This window comes from Anguilla anguilla, chromosome 16 (assembly GCF_013347855.1).
Source record: "Anguilla anguilla isolate fAngAng1 chromosome 16, fAngAng1.pri, whole genome shotgun sequence".
Taxonomy (NCBI): domain Eukaryota; kingdom Metazoa; phylum Chordata; class Actinopteri; order Anguilliformes; family Anguillidae; genus Anguilla; species Anguilla anguilla.
This window is the reverse complement of record NC_049216.1, coordinates 32,893,912-32,906,285: the sequence shown is the minus strand read 5'-3', so window position 1 is coordinate 32,906,285 and position 12,374 is coordinate 32,893,912. Positions and strand designations below refer to the sequence as shown.

General features: G+C 48.3%; 1 protein-coding gene across 11 annotated transcripts in view; it reads left to right on the top strand.

Annotated features, from left to right (window-relative positions):
• Nucleotides 1-12,374, top strand: part of LOC118215651 (transcription factor SOX-6-like) — a 192,447-nt gene that overhangs the window by 97,500 nt on the left and 82,573 nt on the right. For all 11 annotated transcript variants that reach the window (XM_035396574.1, XM_035396568.1, XM_035396569.1 and 8 more), the window contains one exon: nucleotides 8,708-8,797. In XM_035396574.1, coding sequence (XP_035252465.1) covers nucleotides 8,708-8,797 — 90 coding nt within the window. The remainder of the gene's footprint in view (nucleotides 1-8,707; nucleotides 8,798-12,374) is intronic.

Sequence of the window (12,374 nt, the reverse complement as noted above, 5' to 3'; positions counted from 1 at the left end):
GTTTAATGATTCAAATCTGATCGCTGTGCAGTGCTGTCACACACTCCCATTCAGACAGTGAGGTGGAGGGGGATAGTTTTTGGGGGAGGTGATGGGTCAGGGGGAGCATTAATTCCTTTTGGCTTGATGGAGCTTGATGTGTCCTTTGAGTCATGGGATCATTTCTGTTAAATGTAATTTTCCCTTTTAATTTTTCCAATTCAAATAAATTGAACTTGAAATAGATTTTGGAAATGAAACAGGAGTTGACCCCCGCCCCTGCCGGATGGCTGGGTATGGAACGTTCCGGCGGTGGCTCCGCTGCACTGGCAGCGTTTGAGGGCGTGGCCTGTGGCCCTGGTAGGCAGGTAATTTACCTGAGTCCTCCCCCAGCCAGCATTCCCCACAGGGGCCCTATTTATACCTGCTGCTAGGCCCGGCTCCTGTGAGGCAGAGCGGGAGCTGACAGCCTTACAGGTGACTAACAGAGAGCTGCTCACTAGCTGGAATAATGAACACAATTAGCTGTCAATTAAATGAGGCCCTTACAGTTCCCCTGAGGTGCAGGTGTCCTACAGCGTTACAGCGTTTACTGCTGATATACCGCCACTGTCTGTGTCCGCCATCGTCTGCAGCGTTACAGCTGATACCGCCACTGCCCATGTCCGCCATTATCTACAGCGTTACAACAGATACCGCCACTGTCTGTGTCCGCCATCGTCTGCAGCGTTACAACAGATACCGCCACTGCCCATGTCCGCCATTATCTACAGCGTTACAACAGATACCGCCACTGCCCATGTCCGCCATTATCTACAGCGTTACAACAGATACCGCCACTGCCCATGTCCGCCATCATCTACAGCGTTACAACAGATACCGCCACTGCCCATGTCCGCCATCATCTACAGCGTTACAACAGATACCGCCACTGTCTGTGTCCGCCATCATCTACAGCGTTACAACAGATACCGCCACTGTCTGCGTCCCCCATCATCTACAGCGTTACAACAGATACCGCCACTGTCTGTGTCCGCCATCGTCTGCAGCGTCACAGCATTTAGCGCTGATGGACTGCCACTGCCCATGCCCGTGCCTACTGTCATTTAGGAAAATCTATCATTCGTTAGACTTAACGAAAATATGGAGGTCATTAAACTGTGGCGTGCGTGGGTGTGTGTGTAGGGAATGGAATTGCTGAAAATGAGCAGTGCATTCTGGGGAAATGTTTTGTTTTTTTTTCTTTAAGCCACCTCACCCTGGTGTGTGTGTGTGTAACCCGTTACGTTTACATGGCCAACTTTCACTTATCACTGCTTTTTGTCCCCGTTATAAAAAGGCTGTGATTACAGAAGGTTCTGGAACACTTGGAAAGGCCACAGTCTCCAGCCACTGTCTTCAAGAGGACGACAAATCTCACATTCCCTTAATGTCCATTTATGATTTTTCAAAATTGAAATTTTTCCTTTTCAGTCGGATTCTGAGAAGAATCACGTTTTGATTGGCAGTGGAGGCTGGCTTTGTTAGTGCGTGCAGTCCCCTGTAGAGCTTCCACCGGTACTTAGCATTTCTCTTCAGTTTGTTTCGCTGGAAGAAGGTGTGAAAAGGTGATTGGCTCCAGAGAAAACAACCCGCTTGTATTCTTCCTTTTTTGTTTCTTTTTTTAAATTCTTTTAATTGATCTGAAGTATTTTTTGCATTTCCTGGCGTTTTTTTGGAGAGATGTGCGTTGCCCAATTCTTCCGACGAGTGGGAAGGAGCACGCTTTTGAGAAAGAGCGCGTCGTCCTCTCCAGACTGAGCAGAAGTCGCATTATTCTCTCGACCTTGACGGATTCTTCCTCTGATGCGCCCTCGCGTCTACCCCGAAGCCATTATTCCAGCACGTCACAAAAGGCGTCGCACTTGAAAGTGTTTAGAAGATGATTATTAACCTCCCTGCTAGCTGTTGCAGACGTTTCTTTCTCCAGTTTTGCCCTGGCTTTTTTCCAAACAGCGCTAATGCCTTTTACACTGAAACCCTGAAACTTTATCAGACTTTTTTTTCTTTCCTTTTTTCCTTTTTTTTTTGCAGACGAAATGACCCACGCACCAGAATGTAATTGCAAAACAGAATGCGTTTTTAGCTTCCCAGTGTTTATGTTTCAGTGCTTCACTCCCTGTGTCCCAGGCTGCGTGTTTATAATCTTCCATGCCTTACCCGCTCGTCCGGGGGAAGTGATGTATATGCCCAGTGGCAGTTGATCGTTGATTCGGTGATTACGCTGTCCCTAGTGGACAACCGGCAGATGTACAGGTCTTGCGCGAACGCGGATTTCCCCCATTGTTTTCCCAGTGAGTAATGGCTGGCTCACGGGGGTTCCTGGGTAACTTTAGCTGGCCTTTCCGTGCGTCTGCATTTTTTGGCCCGTAGATTCACTCAGAAAGAAGAACTCCCCTGTGGTGTGTGTACATAAGTAGGGGTCAGATTTGGGAGGGGGGGGGGGGGGTGGTGTCTTTGTTCTGTATTAGCAGAGTCGGGACAAGGGGGGGGGGGAGGGGGGGGGCGGCTTCCCGACCCGCCGGTTGGGGTGGACAGGCTGGCCTTGTGAGGTCACTCCTGATCCTAAAAGGGGGGTGTCAGCTCCTTCCTGTTTTGTGGATTAGGATAGCAGTATTAGCGACTGGGGGGGGGGGAGGGGGGGTTGGGGAGGTACTGGCAGATGTGCTGGAACAACGCCTTGGGGCAGAGCTTGTAGGGATGGTGCAGCATTTTAGGGAAAAGCGCTCCTTGAAAATTACTCAGATCTTGCCTTGGGTGTTGAACAACCTAGTTAACATTTAAAGGGGGCACATGTACTCATTTATGGAGAGAATATGTTTGCATTTGAAGGGCCACATGTATGCACTTACAGGGGGTGTATGTATACATACAGGGAGTGTGTGTGTGCATTACTGCCTGTGCTACTGCTTTTGGCCTATCAGATATACAGCACGGATGCTGGAGTGAAGCATTATTTCATGACGCTTAAGCATATGAATGCACAGTAAAATAAGTAAAAAGGTTGCATTTATACCATCTGTGTCCTATTAAAGCCTCAGATTTAATGTGTCAGTTCAGTGTCAGTGTGTCAGTGACAGTGTTCAGTGTAAGTGCTTTAGTTTCACTGTTCAGCATAAGTGTTCTTTTTGAGTGTTCAGTGTCAGTGTTCAGCATAAGTGTTCTGTTTGTGTGTTCTTTTTGAGTGTTCAGTTTCGGTGTTCAGTGTCAGTGTTCAGCCCCCGGTGTTCAGACCGACCTTATCTGTACGCATACAAACGAACAGAGATCTGTGGTCCCGCACCTGATCCCGTCAGGGTCCTGCAGGGTTCGGCTGTGAGCTCTAAGTCTGGATGTGGTTCACGTGGTCTACCGGAATGCACTCACAAATACTCCCAAACAGTTGTTGCAAAAACCTCCACTTTGGAACAGGCAAACACATGTGTCTTAAATCCATCGCTGGCGCTCGTCCCAGCGCCCGTGGTGGCTGTCATTGCGTGGAAGGTGGATTGCGGATGCCGCCAGGATGCGAACAAGCTGTGTAATTGCATTTTTATTTAGCATAATTCAGACTGAAATTGATATGATCAGAATTCGCCAGTAAATGCGTGCTGTGCTTCTTTTTTCTTCTCTCTACGCTCCGGGCTTGATCCTTCATAATTCCGTAATTGTTTCACGCAACAGTAACCAATAAATGAGCCACTCTGCTTTATGATATCAAGCTGTTCCCTGACAATATTCAGTCTTTTGGCTTTTTTGTTTATTATATTAGTCTGTGTGGGGGGAGAAGAGCAGTAGGGCAGAGCTGGAAGAGAGGGTGCGTGGTGAGCCTGTTTGAGGAGAGTTCCTTAAGGCGTGTGAAGGTTGGCAGCGTTGGGCTGTATTAAGGGTTCTGATGTACGTCTCTGTGTTATGCTGTTCTGGTCTCTGTTCAACATTTCGGGGTTTGGCACCACTCTGAGCCAGGTGATGAAATCTGTGTTTACGCCAAACACCACAGATCGCACAAAAAAATTGGAGTACCTTCAGATTTATGACCACAGTTAGTACACTGTACTGTGGGACTGTGGGAGCCAGTTGATACGTATTTAAGATATGTATCTCAGACAGAATCAGAGTGATTTTTGTTTACTGCTCTTTTGGTGGGGTTTCCGGTACAGATGTGTGGTCCCTGTGTGGGCTGAGGTTCTAGACTGAGGTTCTGGGTTGTGGTTCTGGGCTGAAGTTCTGGACTGAGGTTCTGGGCTGAGGTTCTGGGCTGAGGTTCTGGATTGAGGTTCTGGGCTAAGGTTCTGGATTGAGGTTCTGGGCTGGGCTGAGGTTCTGGATTGAGGTTCTGTGGGTGAGTTCTGGGCTGAGGTTCTGGGCTGAGGGTCTGAAGTACTTTTGTTTTATACATGGACTCCGGAGCGGCCCGTCTCCGGGCTCGTTCTGCCACGCTCTGTTCCCTCTGCCTCATTTGGTTGCCAGGGCTGCTCCCACCCAGCATGGGTCCAGCTAGGGTTACCAGATGATCGTTTCTTTTTTTTTTTTTACTGGTTTTCATATCATGTGTCCAGATCCGGTTTGTGGTCCCAGCCGGACACTATGATGTATGAGTAATTGATTGACAGTTTGCAATGAATTCGCTTCTCAACCCCCCTCCAGTCCATGAGTGACCCCCCCCCCCCGCCCCGCCCACCTCCCCTCCCCAGGTTGCCATTGTCCCGACAGCTTCCCCCCGCCACATTCACGAGTAAGCCTCCAGCCGCGCACGCTGTCCACTTTTGGCACTTTCTAAATCTGGCAACCCCCACCCAGGTCCGTCAGAACTTCCCGGTTCAGGGGGCACCGTCGTGTCTCCATGGAAACCTTTGAAAAAGCTGAATAAGAAGTGGCTGGAGAGCGAGAGGTTGCGGTGCTGAATGAGAGTCCCTGTTTCCTGGCTGCCACAGCACCTGCTTAACAGTTAGCGGCAGGCTAGGAGCTCGGCCTGCTTTTATCCGCTCGCCATAACGTTCCCGATTACAGCCTCTGTGTGGAAGTACATACATGTTCTACTCGACTAAAATTGTAATTTTGTGGTAAAGTTGGGCTGGGTGCTGTTTTCAGGCTGATGCTTTCTTTGGAAAATGCCGTTTTAAAATGGCTTGTGATTGTGTGTGTGCGTTCCACAGCGAATTTTGCCTCTCTGACTGAGCACAATCGCGCAGGGAAAAGGCGGTCGCTGTTGTCCTGATACGAGGCTGTTTTTTTTTATCTTGGCGCTGAGAATCTCTCCAGAGAATCTCTTCAGCGGTATTTGGGAAATCTGCAGTTATTAATCGGAATTCCTCTGGATGCTTTAGCCTTTTTAAGGCTGTTTTGACAGAAGCCAGACGGCCGGCCGTCTTATTAACTGCCTTTTTTTTCCCGGAGTCACGGCCAGCACTGCTGCTTGCGGCTGCTTTTCTCACGTCCGAGCAGGGAGGGGAGGGGTTATCTGCTGAGTTATTGTACACAGAAAGCTCATTCTGTCTCTCACCTGCTCCAGGTAAAAGGGGGGGGGGGGGGGGGTTGGGGGTGGGGGGGGGGGGTTTCACACATTCCAGGAGTAGCAGCAGGGATCCTTTTGCGTCGGTTGGCATGCCTCAGGGTGTCTGGCGTGGGTTCGAGCGGGAGTACGGAGGGGGGCGAGGGTGTGCCAGGTGGGGGGAGGGGTAGGGGGTGTTGGAACGGGGCAGGACAGAAGCTGGCACAGAGGTATCTCCAGGGCAGTCTCCACATTCTATATGATCAAGTGCTGGAAGCTGTGCTGTGGGCACCCCCCTACCGTAAACCCCCCCCCCCCCACTGTGAAACCTCACTCCTCCCCCTAATCTAAAACCTCCCCCCCCCCCCCGCGCGATTAGCCGGCCCCAGGCGCCCCCACCTTGAGGTTAAAGAACACGATGAGCACACTGTACATTTCAGGATCTGGGAGGTAATATAAGGTCGGAACACTGCTACAGTGACCTGGAGAGGAGAGAGACTGCAGGTTGATACAGGAGGTAGAGCAGACTGCCCTGCAGACTGATACAGGAGGCAGATCACACTGCCCTGCAGACAGATACAGGTAGTAGATCACACTGCCCTGCAGACTGATACAGCAGGTAGATCACACTGCCCTGCAGACTGATACAGCAGGTAGATCACACTGCACTGCAGACTGATACAGGTAGTAGATCACACTGCCCTGCAGACTGATACAGCAGGTAGAGCAGACTGCCCTGCAGACTGATACAGGAAGTAGATCACACTGCCCTGCAGACTGATACAGGAAGTAGATCACACTGCCCTGCAGACAGATACAGGAAGTAGATCACACTGCCCTGCAGACAGATACAGGTAGTAGATCACATTGCCCTGCAGACTGATACAGGTAGTAGATCACACTGCCCTGCAGACTGATACAGGAGGCAGATCGCACTGCCCTGCATGCATGCACACACACACGCACGCACGCGTGCACGCGCGCACACACACACACACACACAGATACACACACAGATACATATGCCATCTCTCTCTCTGTCTTTCTCTAGCTCTCTCACTCTCTTTTTGTCTCTCTCTCTCTCTCTCTCTCACACACACACATACACAAACACACACACACACACAAAATCTTGTGTTTGAATGCGGAGACAAAGACAGGGGTAAGTCATGTCCCCCGTGCTGCTTCAGTGCAGAGAGGAGAGAGTAATGGAGGACAGAGCTCCATGTAGGGTAAAGCATCCCTTCCCTTCTGGCCTGCAGCCCGCCCCCCCCCCCCCCCCTTTTGATTCCCATTGGAATGAAGTACAGATGTAGTGCAGAGTTACAGATTGTGTTTTCTTTCCTAAGTGGCCGCAGTAAATCCTGCTCGCTAATTCCGTTTTTTTTTTTTTTGTGCGCGCACCCCTGGTGCTGCGTTTTTAGCGTTTTAGCTCTCCTTTTTGCGGGACGCCCTGTGCCCTGTCCCGCCGCACACGGGTGTAATCCCGCGATTACACGTCCCCCTCACGCTGGTACCCGCTCTTACACTCAACACCAGCGCCAGTGCTCTTGCATTGCGCTCAACACGGTGCGGAGGCAGTGTGCGGAGAAACACCAAGCTTTCTGATTGGCATACTCGATGCACGTCATATATTTTGCCTTCATGTGAATATTTGTGTAAATGAAATTAAACACACACACACACACACGCGTACACTCAAGTGCACACTCAAGCACGCACGCACCCACACACACACACACACACACAAACGCACCCACACTCACACACACACACACACACAAACGCACCCACACACGCACGCACACACACATGCGTACACTCAAGTGCACACTCAAGCACGCACGCACCCACACACACACACACGAACGCACCCACAGACTCACACTCACACGCACACGCACACACACACGAACGCACCCACACACACACACACGAACGCACCCACACACTCACACGCACACGCACACGCACACACACACATTATGTATATAATGACCTCCTTTTGTAAGTGTCCTCATATTGAATGTGTTCTTGTTAAGAAAGCGTATTGTGGGGTCACAAGTACCTCATGACTGTAATAGACCTGGTAAACAAAGCCTCTGTAACAGAATCCCTAAGCCATTCGCAATACTTATGTTCTTAGGCCTTTCAGCCCTTTGTTACTGATGGGGCCCACAAATGAGTCATTGTCTGTGGAGCCATTTAACCATTTGCAACCCTCTGCACTCCAGCCCCCCCCCCCCCCAAGAATGTATACTTTCCTCCCATACTCCCTTTCTCCCAGAACAAAGCTATTCTTATGAGCTGTGATACAATCTTCACAGGACACGGTTTTTCTGCAAGGTAAAGAGACGGTGGAAAATGTTTCTGAAAAAACGCCTTTTAAAGATGAGATCTTGCACAGTCACTTCTGCGTCTTTTCAAAAAAAGGGAGCGTGGTTTCCCTTTGTGTTTCTTAAAACATTCATGGTAATTATTTTATAATAGTAATAATAATCAGTATATGCACAATATTTTGGTTATGTATTTTTTTGTTTTAGTTCTTGTCTTTTGGCTGATGTGTAGCTTTGTACAATCAACCTGCAATATGTTGTATGGTGCAGCCTTGGCTAAGTCAGCCATTATATGAGCTCTGAATCTCCAAGAACATTACCCACAGTATTTCTGTAAATACAGCCCTGAGATTTTTGCCTCTTTCTCTATTAGAAATAGGTTTATTTTCATCCATTGTTTTACATCCTGTGTTTTTGAGGTACACTTTACAGTAAATCCTCCTGTTTGGTATAGACTGTTGCAGACAACCTGTACTTTCATATACCCACGTTTGTTCTTACTTCCTCTTGCTCAGGTAGATCAGTATAATTAATATCATTTTCACTTGACAGATTTATTTTTCTTTTTAGGTTTGAATTTTATTTCCTGCCTTGTAATTTCATTCAATGAAATATTCCTTTCATACTGTGCAATAATTACATGAGTTTTGTTGCCTGTATGTAAATATCAAAGACCTTTCAGTTCTGGAAAAGAGAATGTCCCCTTTAAAATAGCTTGTTTACGTGTAAAAGAATACATATTTTCTTTTATGTGATTGGAATGTACAGGAGGGTAATTATACTTTTGAACCTATACATTTGCAGTTTAAAAATGCCCACCTGGGAAAGAGGTGTGCCTTTAAAAAAGAAAAATCTAATTACTGTGTTTTCTCTTCTCTTTCAGAATCCTCATGTGTGGAGAAGCTTCTGTCCAAGGACTGGAAGGAGAAAATGGAACGACTGAACACCAGCGAACTACTGGGAGATATAAAAGGTGAGACTGTGAGCAAGGGCAGCCCAGCCATCATCCCAAAGACTGCCTCGCCCCCTCCACTGCCATCCCAAAGAAGCCCCGCCCCCTCCACCATCATCCCAAAGACAGCCCCACTCCTTCCACCAGATTCAACAGTGTGTATCTGGTGCTATAGAGGCACTGACTCCTGTTCCACGGTTACAGTGTGTATCTGGTGCTATAGAGGCACTGAGTCCTGTTCCACAGTTACAGTGTGTATCTGGTGCTATAGAGGCACTGACTCCTGTTCCATGGTTACAGTGTGTATCTGGTGCTATAGAGGCACTGACTCCTGTTCCATGGTTACAGTGTGTATCTGGTGCTATAGAGGCACTGACTCCTGTTCCATGGTTACATTGTGTATCTGGTACTACAGAGGCACTGACTCCTGTTCCATGGTTACAGTGTGTATCTGGTGGTGTTGAAGCACTGACTCCTGTTCCATGGTTACAGTGTGTATCTGGTGCTATAGAGGCACTGACTCCTGTTCCACGGTTACAGTGTGTATCTGGTGCTATAGAGGCACTGACTCCTGTTCCATGGTTACAGTGTGTATCTGGTGGTGATGAAGCACTGACTCCTGTTCCATGGTTACATTGTGTATCTGGTGCTATAGAGGCACTGACTCCTGTTCCACGGTTACAGTGTGTATCTGGTGCTGTAGAGGCACTGACTCCTGTTCCACGGTTACAGTGTGTATCTGGTGCTGTAGAGGCACTGACTCCTGTTCCATGGTTACAGTGTGTATCTGGTGCTATAGAGGCACTGACTCCTGTTCCACGGTTACAGTGTGTATCTGGTGCTATAGAGGCACTGACTCCTGTTCCATGGTTACAGTGTGTATCTGGTGCTATAGAGGCACTGACTCCTGTTCCATGGTTACAGTGTGTATCTGGTGGTGTTGAAGCACTGACTCCTGATCTATGGTTATTGTGTGAATCTGGTGGTATTTAAGCACTGACTCCTGTTCCATGGTTACAGTGTGTATCTGGACCTATAGAGGCACTGACTCCTGTTCCATGGTTACAGTGTGTATCTGGTGCTGTAGAGGCACTGACTCCTGATCCACGGTTACAGTGTGTATCTGGTGCTGTAGAGGCACTGACTCCTGTTCCACGGTTACAGTGTGTATCTGGTGCTATAGAGGCACTGACTCCTGTTCCATGGTTACAGTGTGTATCTGGTGCTGTAGAGGCACTGACTCCTGATCCACGGTTACAGTGTGTATCTGGTGCTGTAGAGGCACTGACTCCTGTTCCACGGTTACAGTGTGTATCTGGTGCTGTAGAGGCACTGATTCCTGTTCCATGGTTACAGTGTGTATCTGGTGCTGTAGAGGCACTGACTCCTGTTCCATGGTTACAGTGTGTATCTGGTGGTGTTGAAGCACTGACTCCTGATCCATGGTTATAGTGTGAATCTGGTGGTATTTAAGCACTGACTCCTGTTACAGTGTGTATCTGGACCTATAGAGGCACTGACTCCTGTTCCATGATTACAGTGTGTATCTGGTGCTGTAGAGGCACTGACTCCTGTTCCACGGTTACAGTGTGTATCTGGTGCTGTAGAGGCACTGACTCCTGTTCCACATACTCAGTTTAGCCTCCAGGTGAATGACCTGTAGTTGTTGACAGTGGACAGGGAGGGGAGTAGGCCTGTATAAACAGCGCGGAGGAGTGTGTGCTGCAGGGCTAAGTGCTCTGTTTGGTGCATGTTAGCTGGAGGCTCCCCTATCTATCAGCCTGTGTGTTTATTCCCCTGAGGGGCTGAGGGCTGAGGCTCTGGGCCTACCGCACGCCCGGCCCTCAGCACCACTGTGCTTAGCACTGCCTGTTACTGAGGAGGGTCTATGGGAGGAACAGACGAAGGGCCAGCACCTGGGCGCTCTCTCTATCCCTCTCTCCCTCCCTCTCTCCCTCTCTCTCTCTCGATCATGTCCCTCACAAACATACACACTTTCTCTCTCACTCCCTCTCTCTCTCTCTCTCTCGATATTCTCTCTTGCTTTTTCTCTAGCTCTCTCTCTCTCTCTCTCTCTTTCCTCCGCTCCTTCCCTCCTCCTTCTCCGTTCCTGTTCCTTCTATCATTCTCCTCTGCATTCCTTTTTCTATCACTCTCTCCTCCTCCGTTTTCTCTCCCTCCGGTATGTGTGTCTATCTCGCTCTCTCCCTCCTTAATCTTTCCCTTTTGTATTTTCCTCTCTTTGGCCCAAGGTTATCGGGAGTCCCTCCCTCGTAGGCAAACAGGGCGGACTACACGTGAACTAACAAGCGCGCTGCTTTCTCTATCACGCGTATTTATTTTATAGTTGCTCGTTCTCTTCCTTCAATAACATATTTTTTTGCCTGAATGGTCTTTTCAGGCAGATTTTTCTCAGTCCCAGGATCTTTACTTAGTGGTGCTTTGGTGTAGAATGTCCGCTGGGGGGCTTTTGTCTAACATTGGCCTTTTCAGTTGCATACAGAGAACCGCTCGTGTCTTATTCTCCCTTTTTAAAAACACGCTTCCACGTTCGAGGCCCTCTTGACTTTTGCTCATATCCTGTGTGGAACAATAAATAATACCTTTCCCCCTGAGATTTTAATTATTGAACTAGATTTACTGTGGCGCACAAAAAAGCCAGTGTACATTCTAATATGTATATTTATTGGCAATAACCTTAATGAACTTGGACGTAAATCATGCCTTGGCACGCGAGATTCATTGTACCTGTCCTGGTGGGCGCTACTATGGATCAAAGCGCCGAGGTTAAAATGTTTAAAAATGATTTAGCCTTTTGAAAGCCGGGCTCTTTTAATTTCAGAATGTTTCTTTAGTTGATAAATCGGAATTGCGGGGGGGAACAGGTCAGTAATTCACAGTACACAGGTAGAGAAATGAACATGCACACACACATCCACACAATCATATACATGAAACATAAACATACGTATACAAATGTATACATGCGCACAAACATGCACTCACTCACACACACGCACACACACATCCACACAATCACGCACTCATATACATGAAAAAATAAACATACGTATACAAATGTATACATGCGCACAAACACGCACTCACTCACACACACGCGCACGCACACAGACACACATACACACACACTGTACCAACGCACGCATACACACACACGCGCACACTCATATACATGAAAACATAAACATACGTATACAAATGCGCACATGCGCACAAACACGCATTCACACACACACACTCACTCTGTATAAACGCACCCATGCACGCACACATACACACACACACACACGCACGGACGCACACACACTGTACAAACGCACGCATACGCACATACGCACACGCGCACACACACACACACACAGACACACACACACACACACACACACACACACACACACACACACACACACACACACACAGGCCCTTTTGTTGATTTCCAAGGAAACTGACTCTGTAGCCGGAGATACAAATATGAATACTTTTCATATCTGACTGCCTGCCTCAGGTTTTTAATTAGCACACCATTTCATATGACTGTAGACATTTCAAAGCGACTCTTTGTGCTTCCCCCCCTCCT